The 17,732-nt window shown below is 38.1% G+C and overlaps 1 protein-coding gene across 1 annotated transcript in view; it reads right to left on the reverse strand.

Annotated features, from left to right (window-relative positions):
- LOC123529023 (ribitol-5-phosphate xylosyltransferase 1-like) overlaps positions 1-17,732 on the reverse strand; it is a 74,571-nt gene that overhangs the window by 13,677 nt on the left and 43,162 nt on the right. The window contains exon 3 of the mRNA XM_053521473.1: positions 3,586-3,891. Coding sequence (XP_053377448.1) covers positions 3,586-3,891 — 306 coding nt within the window. The remainder of the gene's footprint in view (positions 1-3,585; positions 3,892-17,732) is intronic.

Here is a 17,732-nt window from a genome sequence, read left to right on the forward strand (position 1 = left end):
GACCCCACGTGACCCAGTTTCGAACTTGACCTAGATATCATCAAGGTGAACATTCTGACCAATTTTCATGAAGATCCATTGAGAAATATGGCCTCTAGAGAGGTCACAAGGTTTTTCTATTTTTAGACCTACTGACCTAGTTTTTGACCCCACGTGACCCAGTTTCGAACTTGACCTAGATATCATCAAGGTGAACATTCTGACCAATTTTCATGAAGATCTTATGAAAAATATGGCCCCTAGAGAGGTCACAAGGTTTTTCTATTTTTAGATCTACTGACCTAGTTTTTGACCCCACGTGACCCAGTTTCGAACTTGACCTAGATATCATCAAGGTGAACGTTCTGACCAATTTTCATGAAGATCCATTGAGAAATATGGCCTCTAGAGAGGTCACAAGGTTTTTCTATTTTTAGACCTACTGACCTAGTTTTTGACCCCACGTGATCCAGTTTCGAACTTGACCTAGATATCATCAAGGTGAACATTCTGACAAATTTTCATGAAGATCTCATGAAAAATATGGCCTCTAGAGAGGTCACAAGGTTTTTCTATTTTTAGATCTACTGACCTAGTTTTTGATCGCACGTGACCCAGTTTCGAACTTGACCTAGATATCATCAAGATGAACATTCTGACCAACTTTCATAAAGATCCCTTGAAAAATGTGACCTCTAGAGTGGTCACAAGCAAAAGTTTACGCACGCACGCACGCACTGACGACGGACGACGGACGCCACGCGATCAGAAAAGCTCACCTTGTCACTTTGTGACAGGTGAGCTAAAAATTTAGGTGGGTAAGGGTTAAATGTTTTTGTCTATTTTTAGCTCTAGCAGCCCCATTAATGCCGTCAAGAAGAACCAATTTCATCAACTTGAGAAATATGAGGCAACTATGTTTTCAACCAACTTTGGTGAACATTCATCATGCAGTCAATGAGGGGATGTTGTTTAAAGGTTTTTCAGTTATTAACTGTGGCCCCTTTAGTGCAGTACAGGGAATTTTAACTTTTGAAAAAACCTGAGAAACATCAGAACAAGCAAGTTTCTTACCAAAAAGTTTGGTGAATATTCACTAAGTATTTCATGAGAAGAAGTCCTATCAAGGTTTTCCAATGTTTTGCAGTGTAGGGAAACTATGTGAACAAAGAAGAAACTTCCATTTAAAGGATGATTCAGAAAAAGTATGATACAATCCATCAAGTTGGTTATTAGCTGGGTTTTTGTTGTTGTTGTTTTTGCTCTAGTGGCCCTGTAATGCAGACAGTGAGTTGGAACCATCTGAAAACAACTGAGGTCAACACTTAAAGACTGAGTTTGATGTAATTCTGGTGAGTACTTTCAGTAGAGAAAAGTTTTTAAGTCAAAAACAGGAAATATTGTGGAGGCAGGACTAACCATCCCCTATGTTAATACCTCATACTAAACCAAAGGTAAAAGCAGTTTACAGCACTGGACATACATGTATGAATAAATGCAAAATGTCTTGTAAAAGGTGATTTTATTAGTCAGTTTTTTTATTCCTCAAAATCAAGTCTTCTTAAGGCACTGCAAAATGAACTAATAAATACCATTTAATAATATATATAAACTAAACATTGACACTGACTTACTCTTTCAGTAACTCTGAAATATGTGAAAGTTATTCAATATAATAACACATAAAGTTGCTTGGTCATGTGCATCTGCATACATCAATGGTGCTGCGAAAAGTGCAATTGACTTCTTCATCAATTATTTAAGGAGAGACATTGCAAACCAGTAATTTAGAACCTGTAATTGTCTTACCAATCTATTCTGGTCTATACAATGTATTAAGGGTCTGTAAGCATTGCTTAATTATATGCACTTAAGAACAATATAATTGTATTATAAACATGATTGATTGCCAGTAGAAAGGTTTTATAATCAACAGTTTTGGTAGGCTGAAAGGCACATGCTGACATAGTTTAAGGCAGCATCAACAATGATTCAGTTATGCCTGTTGCCATAACTAAATAGAAGTTCATGGTTTTGAAACCCAGCTAGGGCCAAGCTAAAACTTCCTTACATTGTATCTTGAGCTAGGTTTTCTTAAAGCAATTACTAAAATAACTAGAAGATGCTTTTGTAAAAAGGTGAATGTCTTCCCCAATGCATAGTTGTATAGGCAAGAAGTCAATAGGGGACAGGAGCTAAAGTCAAAGAGACACTGATGGTTGGCTGCAATAGGGATCATCTATTTGGCATGTCCAGTCATCCCACTAACTTTCAACATTCTGGGCCTGGTGGTTCTCAAGTTATTGTTCATGCTCCTGTGACTTTGACCTTTGATCAAGTGACCCCAAAATCAATAGGGGTCATCTACTCTGCATGTCCAATCATCCTTTTAAGTTTAAAAATTCTATGTCAAGTGGTTCTCAAGTTATTTGGAAAGAGTTTTCTATGTTCAGCCCCATGTGACCTTGACCTTTGATGGAGTGACCCAAAAAACAATAGGGGCCATGCATCTACTTTGTAAGTCCTATCACCCTATGAAGTTTGAAGGTTCTAGGTCAAATGGTTCTCAAGTTATTGACAAAAAATGGATTTCCATTTTCTGTCTGCTGTAACCTTGACCTTTAACAGATTGACCGCAAAATCAATAGAGGTCATCTACTCTGTATGTCCAATCATCCTATGAAGTTTCAAAATTCTGGGTCAAGTGGTTCTCAAGTTACTGTCCTGAAATGATTTTACATGACCAGGCCTCTGTGACCTTGACCTTTAATAGACTGACCCCAAAATCAATAGGGGTCATCTACTCTGCATGTTCAATCATCCTATGAAGATTAAACATTCTGGGTCAAGTGCTTCTCAAGTTATTGATCAGAAATGGTTTTCCATGTTCAGGCCCCCATGACCTTGACCTTTAATACAGTGACCCCAAAACCAATTGGGGTCATCTACTCTGCATGTCCAATCATCCTATGAAGTTTTAACATTCTGGGTCAAGTGGTTCTCAAGTTACTGACTGGAAACAGTTTTCCATGTTCTGGCCCCTGTGACCTTGACCTTTAATAGTGACCCCAAAAATCAATAGGGACCATCTACTTTGCATGATCAATCATCCTATGAAGTTTCAACATTCTGGGTCAAGCGGTTCTCAAGTTATTGATCGGAAATGGTTTTCAATGTTCAGGCCCCTGTGACCTTGAACTTTAACAGAGTGACCCCAAAATCAATAGCGGTCATCTACTCTGCATGACCAATCATCCTATGAAGTTTCAACATTCTGGGTCAAGTGGTTCTCAAGTTACTGATCAGAAATGGTTTTCAATGTTCAGGCCCCTGTGACCTTGACCTTTGATGAAGTGACTCCAAAAACAATACGGGTCGTCTACTCCAACAGCCCTACCATCCTATGAAGTTTGAAGGTTCTAGGTCAAATGATTCTCTAGTTATTGATCGGAAATGAAATGTGACGGACGGACAGGGCAAAAACAATATGTCTCCCCTTTGGGGTGGGGGGGGGGGAGACATAATTCTTGACAATCAAGCTAAAAATAAATAAATTAACTGAATTTAATGCCTGATAACTGTCTATCATAATTGTATGTTACTTACGTGGCAACCCCTAATGGCCATTGGTAGAAATTTACGTTGTCTATTTCAGGACTGTCGTACACCAAGAACACAAATTTCACCAGTCCGCCATTATAGTGCATGTAATTGTGAAGCCAGGAATTATTGCACTGTTCGTTGCCTAGCAACACCAGGCCAACATTACGCAGCTGAGACAGATTATGCAGGGATTTGAGCCAGGTTTCAGCAAACTGAACTTTATCTGGTTCCCGGCCATTCAGTATGAGCAACAGGTTCTCTGTATCTTTTGGCACATGTTCTGGAATTACACCAGGACCAGTTCGGAATCTGAAATAAAAATATTATACGATGATAAATTATCAGACTAAAATGATGTAGTCTAGCTCTTCATATACAGTACAAGAAGAACAAATATATTACTATAAACAAAATTCTGACAAAAGGACATACTTCTCTTAGTAAACAGGCCACTAGACTTTTTCAATGGAACAAGAAGACAATAACTATTTGTATTCCCAATCCAGCCATAATTCAGTAATCTTCAATCAAAAATCAAATAGAAATTGATTGTAAAAAATATAGAAGTAGTCCACTTCTATGTTCATCAAATTTTTGCACTGAATTGTAAAAACCAATTCAATAATTAAAACATTCTTAAATACATTATAGCCACACCACGAGAAAATCAACATAGTGCATTTGCGACCAGCATGGATCCAGACCAGTCTGCGCATCCGCGCAGTCTGGTCAGGATCCATGCTGTTCACTAACAGTTTCTCTAATTATGCCCCCCATTCGAAGAAGGAGGGGTATATTGTTTTGCAGATGTCGGTCGGTCTGTCGGTCGGTCGGTAGGTCGGTCGGAATGTAGACCAATCCGTTTCCGGATGATAACTCAAGAACGCTTGGGCCTAGGATCATGAAAGTTGATAGGGAGGTTGATCATCACCAGCAGATGACCCCTATTGATTTTGAGGTCTGTATGTCAAAGGTCAAGGTCACAGTGACCCTGAATAGTAAAATGGTTTCCGGATGATAACTCAAGAACACTTGGGCCTAGGATCATGAAAGTTGATAGGGAGGTTGATAATGACCAGCAGATGACCCCTATTGATTTTGAGGTCAGTATGTTAAAGGTCAAGGTCACAGTGACCCTGAACAGTAAAGCGGTTTCCGGATGATAACTCAAGAACGCTTAGGCCTAGGGTCACGAAAGTTGATAGGGAGGTTGGTCATGACCAGCAGATGACCCCTATAGATTTTGAGGTCAGTATGTCAAAGGTCAAGGTCACAGTGACCAGGAACAGTAAAACGGTTTCCAGGCAATAACTCAAGAACGCTTGGGTCTAGTGACAGGAAAATTGATAGTTAGGTTGGCCACGACCAGCAGATGTATTGATTTGGAGGTCATTAGGTCAAAGGTCAAGGTCACATTGGCCAGGAACAGTTAAACCGTTTCTGATCTTTTGTCCAAAACCATAGGGCCTAGGGCTTTGATATTTGGTATGTAGCAAAATCTAGTGGTCCTCTACTAAGATTGTTCAAATTATTTCCCTGGGGTCAAATACAGCCCCACCCCGGGGGTCACATGGTTTATATAGACTTATATAGGAACAATTTTGAAAAACCTCTTGTCCAAAACCACAGGGCCTAGGGCTTTGATATTTTGTATATGACATCATCTAGTGGTCCTCTACTAAGATTGTTCAAATTAGTCCCCAAGGGTCAAATATGGCTCCGCCCTGGGGGTCAAATGGTTTACATAGACTTATATAGGGAAAAACTTTGAAAATCTTCTTGTCCAAACCACAAAGACTTTGGCTTTGATATTTTGTAATGTAACATCATTTAGTGGTTCTCTACCAAGTTTGTTCAAATTATCCCTCAAGGGTCAAATATGGCCCCGCCCCAGGGGTCATATGGTTCATACAGACTTATATAGGGAAAAACTTAGAATCTTCATGTCCATAACTTACATCATTCAAATTTGGACCACATGTATAGTTTTGAATGGCAAGATGAACCTTGACATGAGTTGACCTTGATCTTGACCTAGTGACCTACTTTCACATTTCTGTAGCTACAGCCTTCAAATTTGGACCACATGCATAGGTTTGTGTACCGAAAAAAACTTCGACCTTGTTATTGACCTAGTGACCTACTTTCACATTTTTGAAGCTACAGGCTTCAAATTTGGACCACATGCATAGTTTTTTGTTCAAAAATAAAATTTGACCTTGATGTTGACCTAGTGACCTACTTCCACATTTCTCAAGCTACAGCCTTCAAATTTGAACCACAAGCATAGTTTTGTGTACTGAAATGAACTTTGATCTTGAGATTGACCTAGTGACCTACTTTCACATTTCTGAAGCTACAGGCTTCAAATTTGGACCGCATGCATATTTTTGTGTTCTGAATTGAAATTTGTCATTGATTTTTACCTATCACCTACTTTCACATTTCTCAAGCTACAGCCTCCAAATTTGAAGCAATGCATAGTTCTGTCTACCGAAATGAACTTTGACCTTGAAATTGATCTAGTGACCTGCTTTCACATTTCTCAAGCCACAGCTTTCAAATTTGGACCACATACACATTGTTTTGTACCAAAATGAACTTTGACCTTGATTTTGACCTTGAGTTAGTCTTGAAATTTGGAACATTAAAAAATGGCTTAGTGGATGGCGCCAAGATCACTCTGTAATCTCTTGTTAGGTTAATAGTTTAAAGGTCAAGGTCAGATTAAACCAGAATGGTAGAACTTTTGTTTACAGTGAGCATATAATTTCTGTTCCTTGTGCAATTACTGAATGCATCAAGGGGGGCATTTCGTGTTCGACGAGCTCTTGTTGCAATAGGCTTTGAAAGCAAACAGCATGGATCCTGACCAGACTGCGGATGCGCAGGCTGGTCTGGATCCATGCTGGTTGCAAATGCACTATGTTGGTTTTCTCATGGCGCAGCTCAACTTTTGTAAATTGTTTCTTAAATGCCGCTGAATCTGCCTTTGCAGCCATCTATATTAAAGAGGCACTTGTTTTGAGTAACCAGTCAGGTAACTTCCCTGAGCTTCCCAAACTGACTTTTGTTTTAATTTCAACTTTTCACAAGCAGCAACCTGCCTTTTAAGCAGCCAGACTGTCTTGCTCCCTTGGTATGCCTTGATAACAAACTTAAAGTTTAGTTTTGAGAGGTTCCTGGCATATAGAGGTTATTTCTTACAGAACTTATTCTGGACCATTACAACTGCTCTGTTTAGAGTGTTTCCAGTTTTCAGAAGTTCCTGTTAAAAGGGTTCCACTGTAATGGATTTATTATGAAGCAATTATAAGTCAGTTGTTATGTAAGCTGCAGTTAAAATTACAATAGCACCATTATCATTTAAATTCCAGGATGTTCTTGCACAGCAGACGCTCCTTTATACCTACTCTATCCTGCAAGGTGAGTTACTGCTAACAATGTAAATATATCACTGAGCATTTAAAATTGACTAATAAATTACAACAGCTGCATGATACTTCTCCCAATAAAGCAATCATCAAATGCTGTATTTTATTCCCTGAATTATACAAACATGCAAAATATCTATTAAAACTTGTTAAAGCTTGGCTCATATTTCAAAAACACTTTTCTTTTATTGACTACAAATTATGGTTAAACTAAAACAAGACCTGGAAATGGGCCTAAATCGCTCACCTGAAGAGGACCCTGACCTTTTGACATTGCTTCTAACTATGTTTGGTAAACATCCATTTAGCAATTCATTGAACAATTTACAAGCGGCTACGACAGCCTCCATGGTATTAAACCATTTCAACAAACTTGACAGAGGTACAAACAAGAGTGCTACAGATCAAGTTTGGTGAAGATCCATCCAGTGGTTCCTCAGAAGTTTTTTTGAAGATCTATTTTCTATTTCTGGCAACTCTTATATGCAGTCAAGCAGAAATATTTGAATAAAACTGAGGAAGGTCCATCCTAGGATAATACAGACCAAGTTTAGTGAAGATCTTCCAAGGGTGTGGTTGCTAAGTGTGGCCAAACGGAACCATTTAAACAACTGCCAGAAGACAACATAAGGATGCTTCAGACCAAGCTTTATACTGAACCATCAAGCATTCCATGAGAAGAGATCATTTAGAAGGGTTTTTTTAATTTTTATCTCTGGTGGCCCCTACAAGGGGCCAAGCAGAAGCATTTGAAACAAACTTGAGAGCTACCAGACCTGAAAAGGATCCAAGTGGAACTATCTGAATAGTTTTGAGAGAGGTCCATAGAAGAATGCTTCAGACTAAGTTTGGTGAAGATAGTGGTTAGTGAGAAGAAATCTTTTAAAGGATATTTGCAGCCCCAAAAAGGGGCCAATTCAGAGAGACCTTACAAGGAGGCTACAGACTAAGTTTGGTGTAATTCTGACCAGTGGTTTCAGGAGAAGTCATGTTAAACTAAAAAAAATTATGCAGATCGACAGACGTAGGAAGATGATTGCTGGACCATCCACTTATACAAAATCTTGTTCAATGTGAGCTAAAGAAATAAGATATGTTTTTTTATATATAGTCTGATATTATGAAACAAACATCTGAAAAATGTTTAACATGCATTCTAACACGACCAGCCAATAACCTACATACATGTAGAGCAAAATCTATCTCGGGTTATTCTGCAATAAACCACTCACGTGCAATGACGTCATCCGATCCAGGTGCGTAGCACGGTCGTAAAAAGTAGTTACCATTTTTTCTAACACTGTTGATACTAGTATGTCGTGTAAGAATCGAAATAACAAGTTCCGAAGTGTGATTTATCATAGAATAACCCTAAGTTTTCGTTCTTATGCGAAACAATATATCACTCAGGCCTATGGCCTTCTTGATATATTCTTACGCATAAGAACGAAAAACACAGGTTATTCTATGACAAACCACACTTGGGAACTTATTTCTAAATATATCAAATTGTCCTAAAAGTGCACTAATCTGCTGACCAGTTAAGCTTAAAATTTTCGAACTTTACAAGGTCATAGTTTATTCACAGAGTAATGTTTTCATTTTATACATAAGAGCAGATAAAAACCTTTACAGTTTCATCTTATTCTGTTTCTTTGCCAGCAAATGATTTTATTCTAAATCGAAACTTAACGTTGTTGTTTATGTGTGTGTGTGGTTAGAACAAGCCTTCATTTCTGTTTACAGATGTTTGTTTCAGATTTCCGCATGTTTCTTATTTGAAGTACCGGTAAACTGCACAAAAACTGCAAAGATCAAAACCCTTGAAATAATGAATAATTTAAGATTTAGAATTAGAATTGATTAGAATCTGGCAAGGAGATGTCACCTTTATATGAGCCATGCCATGAGAAAACCAACATAATGGCTTTGCGACCAGCATGGATCCAGACCAGCCTGCGCATCCGCGCAGTCTGGTCAGGATCTATGCTGTTCGCTTTCAAAGCCTACTGCAATTAGAGAAACTGTTAGCGAACAGCATGGATCCTGACCAGACTGCGCGGATGTGCAAGCTGGTCTGGATCCATGCTGGTCGCAAAGCCACTATGTTGGTTTTCCCATGGCACAGCTCATATTGTGTAGCTGCTTAAAAGTAGTCTGAACATTATCATAACAAGTTCAGGCTCACACAGAAAAGCTCAAACTCTCCTGTCAAATTATTTCTACTAATCTACAAACCTATTATCAATTACTGACAATGTAATTCTAATTTATCATTCTAATTTATCAGTCTCCATAGAAATTCATTGGGGCCAATATCAACATTTGAGAAAATAGTATTCTCTCTCCTGTCCCAGAAACATGTTAAAACACCAGAACATATTAAACCATCGCCTAGAAATTGATACTGTCATGTTATAGTCAAGCAGCCTTTTAAAACAGATCTCCTGGGATAGAAAACAATGTAAGATTAAATGGAACCTTTTGTCCGTTCACAACTAAAGGAGACATATATCTCTCAAGATAAGACAATTGTGGAATTTCTTCATTTATGCTCTGTCTGTCTCCTTCATGTTAAGGCATAATTCAGCTTATAGCAAACACTGTGTTTCCCAGGGGAGATGAAGCATACCTCTTTGATAAATGAAGCTTTCTCCATCACTGACATATATAGCTTCTGTAATAGAATTAGCGCAGTATAAGAAGGCAACATTGCAGGACAATATTAACACTTCTCTACACACAGTTTGTTATTTCCTCTCTGTTGATTAGAAGCTTATCTCTGTACTTAAATAGAATTAACGATTAGATTTCTCCAGCTAATCACCATCATACAACTTGCCTGTTTTTCTCCAAGAAGTAATCATTGACAGTCACTTTTCTTTCCAAGGCTGATATCTTTAAAGTCTTTGGAGTTTTGGATAAAAGGCACCCCCATCACTATTGCAAAGAATTTCATAAATAAAAAAGCTACTTAAGACAACTGTAAAAATAATAACCACCAGAATGCAAATTGGACAGTTGTTATTGATATCTTATACTGACCATTGTGGTTGACCTCTGACACTGATCATTGTAGTTACATTAGATACTGGCAGTTATTACTGGTATAACACACTGACCATTGCAGTTGACAGTTATTGACAGTTGTTAATGATATCAGACATTGACCAATGTGGTTGACCTCAGATATTAACAGTTGTTACTGATATCAGACATTGACCATTGTAGTTGGAATTATATATTGGCAGTTGTTACTAATATCAGACATTTGACCACTGCAGCTGACATTAGATATTGACAGTTGTTACTGATATCAGACATTGGCCAATGCAGTTGGTATCATATACTGACAGTTGTTACTGATATCAGACACTGACCATTGCAGTTGACATCAGACATTGACAGTTGTTACTGGTATCACACACTGACCATTGCAGTTGACATTAGATACAAAAAATGTGTAGTTGATATCAATCAATCACATTAACAATATAATACATACAACTAAAGTAACAATTCATTATAGATAACCACTGAAGTAAAAGCTGATTATAAACTATCAAAGTAACAGTTGAGTACAGGCAACCAAGGTAAAAACTGATAACAGACAACTAAGGTAACAACCAATTGTACAAGGCAGTCTGAAAGACAGCAAAATCCCCTGCCACTGCTATGGAAGGTGAAAGGGTAAACCTTTGATTTTAGCTGTGACCTTGACCTTGAACTGACATGGCTGACTCATGAATTCTGCACAACGTCTTGATGAGGTGATCATTTGACCCAAGTTTCATGAAAATCCTTCAAGGGGTTTAGGAGATACAGAGCTGAAACCTTTGACCTTCAGTTGTGACCTTGACCTTGAGTTGACATGGCTGACTCATGAGTTCTTGATAAGGTGATCATTTGACCCAAGTTTGATGAAAATCCTTCAAGGGGTTTAGGAGATACAGAGTGGACATAAAATGGAAGGCTCAAACCTTCGACCCTTAATTGTGACCTTGACCTTGAGCTGGCATGGTTGGCTCATAATTTCTGCATATCGTTTTGATGAGGTAATCATTTTACCCAAGTTTTATAAAATTCCTTCAAGGGGTTTAGGAGATATAGAGCGGACACGAAATGGAAGGCTCAAACTTTTGACCTTCAGTTGTGACCTTGACCTTGAGCCGACATGGCTGACTCATAAGTTCTGCACATCGCCTTGATGAGGTGATCGTTTGACCCAAGTTTGATGAAAATCCTTCAAGGAGTTTAGGAGATATAGAGCGGACATAAAATGGAAGGCTCAAACCTTTGACCCTAAGTTGTGACCTTGACCTTGAGCTGGCATGACTGACTCATGGGTTCTGCACATTGTCTTGATGAGGTGATCATTTGACCCAAGTTTGATAAAATTCCTTCAAGGGGATTAGGAGATATAGAGCGGACACGAAATGGAAGGCTCAAACATTTGACCTTGAGTTGTGACCTTGACCTTGAACCGACAAGGCTGACTCATGGGTTCTGCACATCGTCTGGATGAGGTGATCATTTGACCCAAGTTTCATGAAAATCCTTCAAGGGGTTTAGGAGATATGGACCGGACACGATTTTGTTACGGACGGAAGGATGGACGGACGAAAGGACGGACGGACGGAAGGACGCAGACCATTCCTATAATCCCTCCGCCACAGCGGGGAATTAAAAAGCTGATTACAGACAACCAAGGTAAAAGGTGATTGCAGACAACCATGGTAAAAGCTGATTACAGACAATCAGGGTAAAAGGTGATTACAGACAATAAGAGTAACAGCTGATTACAGACAATAAGAGTAACAGCTGATTACAGACAACCAAGGTAAAAGGTGATTGCAGACAACCATGGTAAAAGCTGATTACAGACAATAAGAGTAACAGCTGATTACAGACAACCAAGGTAAAAGGTGATTGCAGACAACCAAGGTAAAAGCTGATTACAGACAATCAGGGTAAAAGGTGATTACAGACAATAAGAGTAACAGCTGATTACAGACAACCAAGGTAAAAGGTGATTACAGACAATAAGTGTAACAGCTGATTACAGACAACCAAGGTAAAAGGTGATTACAGACAATAAGTGTAACAGTTGATTACAGACAACCAAGGTAAAAGGTGATTACAGACAATAAGAGTAACAGCTGATTACAGACAATCAGGGTAACAGTTGATTACAGACAACAAAGGTAAAAGCTGATAACAGACAATCAGAGTAACAGTTGATTACAGACAACCAAGGTAAAAAAAATTATTATTACAGACAATCACAGTAGCAGTGAATTACAGACAACAAAAGCAGATGCTAATAACAGACAATCAAGGTAAAAGCTGATTACAAATAATCAGCTGATCACAGACGATCACAGTAACAGTTGATTACAGGCAACCAATGTAAAATCTTATCACAGACAATCAGAGGAACAGTTGATCACAGGCAACCAAAGTATCAGCTGATTACAAACAACCAAAGTAAAAGCTGATAACAGATGACCAACATAACAGACATCCAAGGCATCAGCTGATTACAGACAATCAAATTAACAGTTTATTTCAGACAAATAAACTATCAGCTGATTACAAACAACCAAAATAAAAGTTGATTACAGAAAACCAAAGTAACAAAATACTGTAAAAGAGTTACAAAAATCCCTGTCTAGAAACATTTTTCACAAAGCATATTACCAGTCAATTCAATATCCTCTACAAAGTAAGGGGCTAACATATTAAAGATGACTTTCAGTCATAATAAATATAATATATTTATCAGTTCTGTATAAATCATGCAGAGGTTTGTATTTTAAAAGTCTGAAAATAATATGCTTTCAAATTTTAAGCAATTCTTTTTAAACTGTTTACCTACAGTGGTCCCTAAATGAAGCCTGGAAGTGCCCCTATTTGGAAAAAAAATGAGAGAAGACATTACAATGATGCAACACAACAAATTTGATGAGAATCCACCAGACTGTTCATGAGAAGAAGTTGCATGAATGTAAAAGGGGCCAAGTGCTCTCATCTGAACACAAGTGTGAGAGGACTATGATTCTACAGACCAAGTTTGATGAAGATCCATCAAGCCATTAAACATTAAAAGTTACTTGTATTTTTAGCATTTGCAACCCTTCTTTAGAGCCCCCATTTGAACAACATTGGGAGAGGATCTTACAATGACACTACAGAACAAGTCGGATGAGCATCCAACAAAGAAGTATTGTCAGTTGTTACTGATATCAGATATTGACAATTGTTATTGATATCAAATACAGAGCATGTGGTTGACCTCAGATATTGACAGTTGTTACTGGTATCATACACTGAACATTGTAGTTACATAAGATATGGGCAGTTGTTACTGGTATCACACACTGATCATTGCAGTTGACATCAGATATTGACAGTTGTAACTGATACCAGACATTGATCACTGCAGTTGACATCAGATATTGACATTTGTTACTGATATTAGACATTGACCACTGCAGTTGACATCAGATATTGACAGTTGTAACTGATATCAGACAGTGACCACTGCAGTTGCATCAGAATTTGACATTTGTTACTGATATCAGACATTAACCACTGCAGAGTTGACATCAGATATTGACAGTTGTAACTGATATCAGACATTGACCATTGTGAATAACATTAGATATTGAAAGTTGTTACTGATATCAGACATTGACCACTGCAGTTGACATTAGATATTGACAGTTGTTACTGATATCAGACATTTGACCACTGCAGTTGACAACAGATATTGACAGTTGTTACTGATATAGGACATTGACACTGACCAATGCAGTTGCATCATATATTGACAGTTGTTACTGATATCAGACATTGACCATTGTGAATAACATTAGATATTGAAAGTTGTTACTGATATCAGACATTGACCACTGCAGTTGACATTAGATATTGACCACTGCAGTTGACAACAGATATTGACAGTTGTTACTGATATAGGACATTGACACTGACCAATGCAGTTGCATCAGATATTGACAGTTGTTACTGATATCAGACATTGACCATTGTGAATAACATTAGATATTGAAAGTTGTTACTGATATCAGACATTGACCACTGCAGTTGACATTAGATATTGACAGTTGTTACTGATATCAGACATTTGACCACTGCAGTTGACAACAGATATTGACAGTTGTTACTGATATAGGACATTGACCAATGTAATTAATTTCAGAAGTTGACAGTTGTTATTGATATCTTATACTGACCATTGTGGTTGACCTCTGACACTGACCATTGTAGTTCCATTAGAAATTGGCAGTTGTTACTGGTATAACACACTGACCATTGCAATTGACAGTTGTGACTGATATCAGACATTGCCCACTGCAGTTGACATCAAATACTGTCAGTTGTTAGTGATATCAGACATTGACCAATGTGGTTGACCTCAGATATTGACAGTTGTTACTGATATCAGACATTGACCATTGTAGTTGGAATTATATATTGGCAGTTGTTACTAATATCAGACATTTGACAACTGCAGCTGACATTAGATATTGACAGTTGTTACTGATATCAGACATTGGCCAATGCAGTTGGTATCATATACTGACAGTTGTTACTGATATCAGACACTGACCATTGCATTTGACATCAGATATTGACAGTTGTTACTGGTATCACAAACTGACCATTGCAGTTGACATTAGATATTGACAGTTGTTAGTGATATAGGACATTGACCAATCTGGTTGACCTCAGATATTGACAGTTGTTACTGATATCAGACATTGACCATTGTAGTTGGAATTATATATTGGCAGTTGTTACTAATATCAGACATTTGACCACTGCAGCTGACATTAGATATTGACAGTTGTTACTGATATCAGACATTGGCCAATGCAGTTGGTATCATATACTGACAGTTGTTACTGATATCAGACACTGACCATTGCATTTGACATCAGATATTGACAGTTGTTACTGGTATCACACACTGACCATTGCAGTTGACATTAGATATTGACAGTTGTTAATGATATAGGACATTGACCAATTTGGTTGACCTCAGATATTGACAGTTGTTACTGATATCAGACATTGACCAATGCAGTTTACATGGGATACTGACAGTTGTTACTGATATCAGATATTGACCACTGTGGTTGACATCAGATATTGACAGTTGTACTGCACTGTGGTTGATCGAAGATATTGACAGTCGTTTCTGATATCAGACATAATACGCTATGAAACCATCACTCTTCTTGATCATCATCATTGGTATTAGCTGACTGATAAGTGCAACATTTAGTCTGACTAAAGACTGTTTAATCTGATATGTCTTAATCCGATTGAAGACTTCAAAGATTGAATGAGGAATCTGAATAGATTATTTTACAAGTACACTGTTAATTGTTTTCATTTTATTTGGGTTTAATACCAAACTGTAAATAAACTTCAAAAAGTAAACACCTGTTCACCTGGGCAATTGAGCAATAAGATCAAACAACTGTACTGGCTTCAAAGCTTTTATGTGCATCTGTGCATTATTTAAGAACAAGAATTTTAGAAATTTTGTTCTTGAAAGATGTAATGTGTGCTTCATTGATTCCAAAGTCTCCACAGTATATTATTGCAAGTTACCCCGCAACCCCTCACATGTAAGGTATGGAGATGCCCGAATAACGCAAAATACGCTTGGTGTCGTGTGTGGCAACCCCTGGCCTCCACACAACCTATCCAATACTTATCAAAGAATTTATTTAAAGTAAAAACGGTTTAAATTACTGAGAGATGTAGCTGTTTTTGGTGTCGCCGGATTTGTTGAAGATGTAATGTTATTTAAAGCCGCGTTTGCTAAGGACTCTGCCACTGCAGACGATCCCACAATTCCACCCGTACGCGCATAATGATCAAGCATTCCATGCGACTTCCAGCCCATGTGCAGATTAATAGCATCATCTGATATGCCAAGTAATCGCAACGTGATCGCACAACCTCGTCTACCGCTGTGCGTCGTTTCACCGCTGTACATGTTTATAGCCGACAAGTGCGATTTCAGCCTGTCGGTCATTGTGCTCGAGGAGACCGGCTTATCTGAAACTTGCTTAGTTTTCCCATCCCTCACCCGGAATAAATAACCGCGCTCTAAATCAACTCCCATTTTTGCGGCAATATGCATATATTCGTGAAGGTGCTTTATCGGACATATATCGGACTCTTTGGAATAATGCAAAACAATGTTATTTGGCTGGTCAAGAGATACAGTTTTACCTGAAATTTGTGAAATAACAATACCAACATAGTTAGGCAAGTAAAAAATGCGTGATGATGTTAATAATCCAATATCTCCTCCACGCCCGCCTGTATGACAAAGAAGAGAGAAATAGGCCCGGTCCCGGGCAAACAATAATTTTGCAATTTGTTCCCATTCTACCGCAATATTATATGTTAAGAAACGACATAAGCGTGCTAACTTATCAAGCAATAGTGGTGTTGCTTGCTTAGGGGTGATTTCTGTCGCAGTTTGTTCGATTGTTATAGACTGAATGTGCCGTTTAATGAGCGGCGATGCAGCTGGATTGTCGGTGCCCAGCACAGGGTTCCATTCGCCAGACCTACCAAAATCCCTAAATATCGCTCTAATTTTCCCAACTAGACTGTCTACAGATTTGAAAGCCATTGTCAACGGACACTGACAGGCCGTTTTTCCGGAATTACTACGACTAATGCAATCACTTGAATGCAATTTTGTTCTGCCTTTCTTTTCTTTAAACACAATGAAGAAACGTATGTCCTCCGGCGTTGCATTACTTAAACTTTTCGGTGGGGTCAAAGCTTGCAAAAATGCTACCAAGTCAGATTCTGTGGAGGACTTTTGCTTTGAATACTGTGTCGATTTAATTAGGCTCTCAAGGAAAGATATGCATTCTTGAATGTGCTGCATATCATTTTGACTTATTGGTTGATGCGTTCAGCTATGTTCGTGTAAAGCAATACCGCAACACACACAAAACTCTGGATTTCCCGTAAATCTATCCTTGCATTGTTGGCAGAGTACATGCTGCTCATTAATGGAGTGGGTCTGCAATATAACCAGGCAAATATAGTAAGTAAACTGGTGGACTTAAGCTTGGAGAAAAAAAAAAACAAAAAAAAAACAAACAAAAAACAGGCGGTACATAATGCATTTTATTTTATTCAACAAAATGTATGTTACATGTATATATACAAAAACAATATGTCACATGGCTTATCTCCGTCATGTTCTGAAGTGTCAGTGTATTAACATGATTGAGAAAACAAATTGCTTTTTTTTTTTCTTTCTTTCCCTACACTCATTATTGCGGATATTCATTATGCCATTAGATATCCCGTAGTTGGGCCAACAAACAAACATGTTTAACTGTGTTCAACCTAATATATGATAAGCCCCCACATACCTGCATACGACTAACCTAAACCACGCTTTTTAATGCATCTATTACGTTTCTATGAAATAATATCTCCCCTTCGTGATTCAAATGCACCTCATCTCTCATATGTTCCGCGGTAATATTACTGTGTGTTAAACAAAACCAGTCGCGTCTTTTGCATAAGTTTATAACGTACTCATTGAACACATTAGCCTTGCATTGAATATTTGGATTGGACGAACATAGCACACAAGACAGGATAATTTTGACTGGTTGGGACTTGGGCTTTATGCTCAAAAGC

This window comes from Mercenaria mercenaria, chromosome 13 (genome assembly GCF_021730395.1).
Source record: "Mercenaria mercenaria strain notata chromosome 13, MADL_Memer_1, whole genome shotgun sequence".
NCBI lineage: Eukaryota > Metazoa > Mollusca > Bivalvia > Venerida > Veneridae > Mercenaria > Mercenaria mercenaria.